The sequence below is a fragment of the Protomyctophum parallelum genome (genome assembly GCF_964188405.1).
Source record: "Protomyctophum parallelum genome assembly, chromosome: 3".
NCBI classification, from domain to species: domain Eukaryota; kingdom Metazoa; phylum Chordata; class Actinopteri; order Myctophiformes; family Myctophidae; genus Protomyctophum; species Protomyctophum parallelum.
This window is the reverse complement of record NC_139698.1, coordinates 2,082,853-2,088,918: the sequence shown is the minus strand read 5'-3', so window position 1 is coordinate 2,088,918 and position 6,066 is coordinate 2,082,853. Positions and strand designations below refer to the sequence as shown.

At 44.1% G+C, this 6,066-nt stretch overlaps 1 protein-coding gene across 1 annotated transcript in view; it reads right to left on the bottom strand.

Annotated features, from left to right (window-relative positions):
- Window positions 1-333: 333 nt before the first annotated feature.
- The window catches only part of LOC310856057 (NLR family CARD domain-containing protein 3-like), a gene marked incomplete at both ends in the record, with an annotated part of 17,097 nt that continues 11,364 nt past the window's right edge, over window positions 334-6,066 (bottom strand). The window contains one exon of the mRNA XM_083761275.1: window positions 334-463. Within this exon, the coding sequence (XP_083617401.1) occupies window positions 334-463 (130 nt within the window). The remainder of the gene's footprint in view (window positions 464-6,066) is intronic.

Below are 6,066 nucleotides of genomic sequence, written 5' to 3'. Positions count from 1 at the left end.
ATATGGCAGCACCGTTCTGCTCTGCTGTCTCAGTGTGTGTTGCTCCTGTTTGGAGGCACACTGCTGTTTCTCATTTATATGGCAGCACCGTTCTGCTCTGCTGTCTCAGTGTGTGCTGCTCCTGTTTGGAGGCACACTGCTGTTTCTCATTTATATGGCAGCACCGTTCTGCTCTGCTGTCTCAGTGTGTGCTGCTCCTGTTTGGAGGCACACTGCTGTTTCTCATTTATATGGCAGCACCGTTCTGCTCTGCTGTCTCAGTGTGTGTTGCTCCTGTTTGGAGGCACACTGCTGTTTCTCATTTATATGGCAGCACCGTTCTGCTCTGCTGTCTCAGTGTGTGCTGCTCCTGTTTGGAGGCACACTGCTGTTTCTCATGGAGGTTTGTGTAGGATTCCTCTTTCCTCCTCCCTTCCTGTGTTTGGCCAACGCCCTCCTCTCAGGTGCAGCGAATGCACTGACGCTGATTGGTCAGGCAATTAGGGAGTGAGTGACAATCAGCTGAGTGTCAGTGGCAATGAGTGTCAGTCTAGATTTAACCCTTTGCTCTCCATTTCTCCAAGTTGACTTCACAATGGCATTATCCCCAATGGCAGTTGCAAGGAGTTGCATTGGTGTGACATGACCTTAAGTTGGTGGTTAAAACTGTTTAGTTGCAGAAATGGTGGACCCTGTTGTAAACAAGTGGACGTGACCACACTGAACGATTGGCGCGTCGTCTCGTATCACTGTTTCCACACCTAAGCGCAAAACGTCCGACAGCCGCGGACAGAAGAAGCTGTGGCAGCTTCTTTTTCCGGGTTTTTAGACAGCGGCTGGATGGAAATTAAGCTCCACCTCCGCGGACGACTGACGCGGAGGAGAGCGTTTCCGGGATTCTGGCCGTCGCGCAACTAGTCGGCGGAAGTGGAGCTTCTTTTCCGTCCACCAGCGGTCTAAAAACCCGGGTAAAGAAGCTGCTCGCAGCCGAGAACGTGCGCGGCTCTTTAGTAAGTCTGGCAGCACCTTATGGCCGCAGACATTTTCTCCAGATCTACAAGCTCACGGCGCGTCACTGAGCCCGCCACGCGCTGTGGGCTTGCAGATCTGCTGTTATTCCCACCCCAGAGGAAGACACGATTCGATTGGTCCAGCTGGACTCCGGGCGCTTGTGTAAAACAGTTGGCGGTTGGTTGGTTCACTGACAGCGCTGGTTGCGCTGCTACGCCCTTTTCTGGGAAATGTTTTATATTTACGGTAAATGTTTTCATTCACGATTGCCAAATAATCAATGCCATTCCAATATATACTGTATGTTTTTTATTGTTTTTGTTTTTATTTATTATTACACTTTATTGAAATACACTGAACCAAAGTCTTGTTAAAATGTTATTGTTCCACTTTATTTTCCCATAGCTTACTTTTTAAAGTGTATTGTCTACATGTCTTTATAAACAAATACTAATAATACATTATTCTTATTCTTGTGCTGTTGTTATTATAATAGTGTTAATATAATATTATTAGTGCACATGTGTCTGTCCCTGCAATGAGCATCATTTTGTTGAAAAACACATTTGAGGTCAGAAATAGGAATGAAAGACAGGCTCTGGTTGACATTTAGGACATCATTAGGACATCTCTAATACATTGTTGGAAATCTACGGAAGGCTAAATGCTAAATGTGTGACAGGGTGATATGGATTCACCTACAGCCAACTAAATGGTCCATGTGTGACAGGGTGATATGGATTCACCTACAGCCAACTAAATGGTCCATGTGTGACAGGGTGATATGGATTCACCTACAGCCAACTAAATGGTCCATGTGTGACAGGGTGATATGGATTCACCTACAGCCAACTACGCCACCTGGGGGAATATTTAGGCTATACTGAGATCTAACACTGAACACCCGGAGCACTGAATGACTCCACACAGGGAACAGGTTGGTTATAAAATATGAAAGGCAGGCAGAAACGTGTGTAACAAAATGTACAAAAGTATTTATTCAGCAATAATAGCATTAATCAAAGGAAACCAATAGGACTTGTTCAACAATCAACAATAGAAATAGATGCTGAGACTAAAAGGGTTGGTGACTACAAAGTGCATAACTACAGGGATATCCCTGTGTGAGAGAGAGAGAGAGAGAGAGAGAGAGAGAGAGAGAGAGAGAGAGAGAGAGAGAGAGAGAGAGAGAGAGAGAGAGAGAGAGAGAGAGAGAGAGAAAGACAGACAGACAGACAGACAGAGAGAGAGAGAGAGAGAGAGAGAGAGAGAGAGAGAGAGAGAGAGAGAGAGAGAGAGAGACAGACAGAGAGAGAGAGAGAGAGACAGACAGAGAGAGAGAGAGAGAGAGAGAGAGAGAGAGAGAGAGAGAGAGAAGCTGGGCAGGCCACCGGCCCAGGGTGTCGGTAATGCGGCAAAACACAACTCAAAAAACCCACAAAGAAATAGAAACAGCAAACTAAAGAAAAGGGGCATTACCACCACCACTGGACGGCTGTCAACTGCTCCAACGTACAGCTTGTCTCCAGCACCGGCCCTGTAATGTGAATATGTATGTTAGATCAGTGGTATAGCTTGTCTCCAGCACCGGCCCTGTAATGTGAATATGTATGTTAGATCAGTGGTATAGCTTGTCTCCAGCACCGGCCCTGTAATGTGAATATGTATGTTAGATCAGTGGTATAGCTTGTCCCCAGCACCGGCCCTGTAATGTGAATATGTATGTTAGATCAGTGGTATAGCTTGTCTCCAGCACGGGCCCTGTAATGTGAATATGTACGTTAGATATAATACAATGACATACATACATGGTTGGTCACTCTCCCACCCGGTGGTCGTACTGGGAGTGTGTTGACCCAGGCCCGTCAGACGGTTAGCCCCTTTCGGAACCCTCGGTTACCTTTTCTGAGTTTTGGACGGCGGTGCCCTGGGGTCCCTCGTAGGTTTTTCCACCCTCCACAGGATGCAGATTTACTGTCTGTTCTGCTCGGTGGTTTGAGTGTTGGTATTTACTGTCTGTTCTGCTCGGTGGTTTGAGTGTTGGTATTTACTGTCTGTTCTGCTCGGTGGTTTGAGTGTTGGTATTTACTGTCTGTTCTGCTCGGTGGTTTGAGTGGTGGTATTTACTGTCTGTTCTGCTCGGTGGTTTGAGTGTTGGTATCTACTGTCTGTTCTGCTCGGTGGTTTGAGTGTTGGTATGTACTGTCTGTTCTGCTCGGTGGTTTGAGTGTTGGTATTTACTGTCTGTTCTGCTCGGTGGTTTGAGTGTTGGTAGTTACTGTCTGTTCTGCTCGGTGGTTTGAGTGTTGGTATTTACTGTCTGTTCTGCTCGGTGGTTTGAGTGTTGCTGAGATGTTTCAAAGATACATGACGCGGATAGGAGACAACGGAAACCTGGGAGAAACTGCATTGACCGTCGACGCCGTTTAGTATTTTTTGAAGTTCTGGCTTCTCTGAAATTAAAAGCGTTTACGCCACGGACAAAGCCAAGTCTTGTCGTGACAAATCATGACGACAAACACAATGTTTTGGGCCAAACAAAGAATTAGAAAGTAGGGTGGTGGTCCCCAGGTTGATTCTCAGTCAGGGTGGTGGTCCCCAGGTTGATTTTCAGTCAGGGTGGTGGTCCCCAGGTTGATTCTCAGTCAGGGTGGTGGTCCCCAGGTTGATTTTCAGTCAGGGTGGTGGTCCCCAGGTTGATTCTCAGTCAGGGTGGTGGTCCCCAGGTTGATTCTCAGTCAGGGTGGTGGTCCCCAGGTTGATTCTCAGTCAGGGTGGTGGTCCCCAGGTTGATTCTCAGTCAGGGTGGTGGTCCCTGGTTCATACTCAGTTGAAAACCCCTGCTCTAATGGTACCAACATCATGTTATCTCTCCTAATGGTACCAACATCATGTTATCTCTCCTAATGGTACCAACACCATGTTATCTCTCCTAATGGTACCAACATCATGTTATCTCTCCTAATGGTACCAACACCATGTTATCTCTCCTAATGGTACCAACACCATGTTATCTCTCCTAATGGTACCAACACCATGTTATCTCTCCTAATGGTACCAACACCATGTTATCTCTCCCAATGGTACCAACACCATGTTATCTCTCCTAATGGTACCAACACCATGCATGTTATCTCTCCTAATGGTACCAACATCATGTTATCTCTCCTAATGGTACCAACACCATGTTATCTCTCCTAATGGTACCAACACCATGTTATCTCTCCTACTGGTACCAACACCATGTTATCTCTCCTAATGGTACCAACATCATGTTATCTCTCCTAATGGTACCAACACCATGTTATCTCTCCTAATGGTACCAACACCATGTTATCTCTACTAATGGTACCAACATCATGTTATCTCTCCTAATGGTACCAACATCATGTTATCTCTCCTAATGGTACCAACATCAATACAGCATGGAATTGTGATCCGTGACTCAAATGGGTCTGAGAGGCTAAATGTCATCAAATGGTGGTCCGTGGCTCAGATGGGTCTGAGAGGCTAAATGTCATCAAATGGTGGTCCGTGGCTCAGATGGGTCTGAGAGGCTAAATGTCATCAAATGGTGGTCCGTGGCTCAGATGGGTCTGAGAGGCTATATGTCATCAAATGGTGGTCCGTGGCTCAGATGGGTCTGAGAGGCTAAATGTCATCAAATGGTGGTCCGTGGCTGGTGGTCCGTGGCTCAGATGGGTCTGAGAGGCTAAATGTCATCAGATGGTGGTCCGTGGCTCAGATGGGTCTGAGAGGCTAAATGTCATCAAATGGTGGTTCCGTGGCTCAGATGGGTCTGAGAGGCTAAATGTCATCAGATGGTGGTCCGTGGCTCAGATGGGTCTGAGAGGCTAAATGTCATCAAATGGTGGTCCGTGGCTCAGATGGCGAATAAATAAATAATGGACCTTGAATGATGTGAAAAGGCTTGAAAACCCACTGTTGATTATAGTGTTGTGTAAAAGGCATAGCAATAATAATAATAATAATAAATACTTCTTACACCACTGTAAAAGCTGTTACACAATTAAAACAATAATAAAGACATAAAGAGCATCTTTTTTTAGAACAAATATTCAATTTAATTTCTTTGATTAAACATAATATTTCTTTCTGTATCTCTTTTACAACAGAGGATCTCAAAGTGAGGTCTTTTCTTTTACAAAATGCACCGAGGTGTTCAAAACAACATGCATCAAAATATCATCTAATAATAATAATAATAATAATAAATAATAAATACTTCTTACACCACTGTAAAAGCTGTTACACAATTAAAACAATAATAAAGACATAAAGAGAATCTTTTTTTAGAACAAATATTCAATTTAATTTCTTTGATTAAACATAATATTTCTTTCTGTATCTCTTTTACAACAGAGGATCTCAAAGTGAGGTCTTTTCATTTACAAAATGCACCGAGGTGTTCAAAACAACATGCATCAAAATATCATCTAATAATAATAATAATAATAGCTCAAATTTATATAGCGCTTTTCTAAATACCCAAAGCGCTTTACATAGGAACACCAGGAACAGACTTTAATAAGAAAAAAACAAAGCCAAACATAACAGATACAACAACAGCACAGGGTTAAAAAGATAAAAGGATAAACGAGGCCTCAGCTGGGGTCGGGTGTTGTGACGCGTAGTGAGCTTGTAGATCTGCTATTTTCAGCGTGCAAAATCTGCCATTACGACGAAAGCAAGACCCGCCAAAATGCATGTTTGTTGACTAAATCAGCTGTGGATTTAGTCGACTAAAATCACATGATATTTAGTCACCTAAAACTAGACTATCACTAAAACATTTCTTTTTCAAAAGACTAAAACTAAAATTCAAAATAAATTGAATGTCTAAATCAGCACTGACGTACGAATACACATGTACACACGCATGCGCGCACGCACACACACACGCACGCACGCACACGCACCACTGAATGGACGCTGTTACAGTGAGGTACCAACTATACCCATTATGCTACAGTACTACATGTAGCTCCTCCTCCTCGATGTGACTGTGATGATATTACAGGTTATGCAGAGGAAGGCGGACAGTGTTTTCTCCTG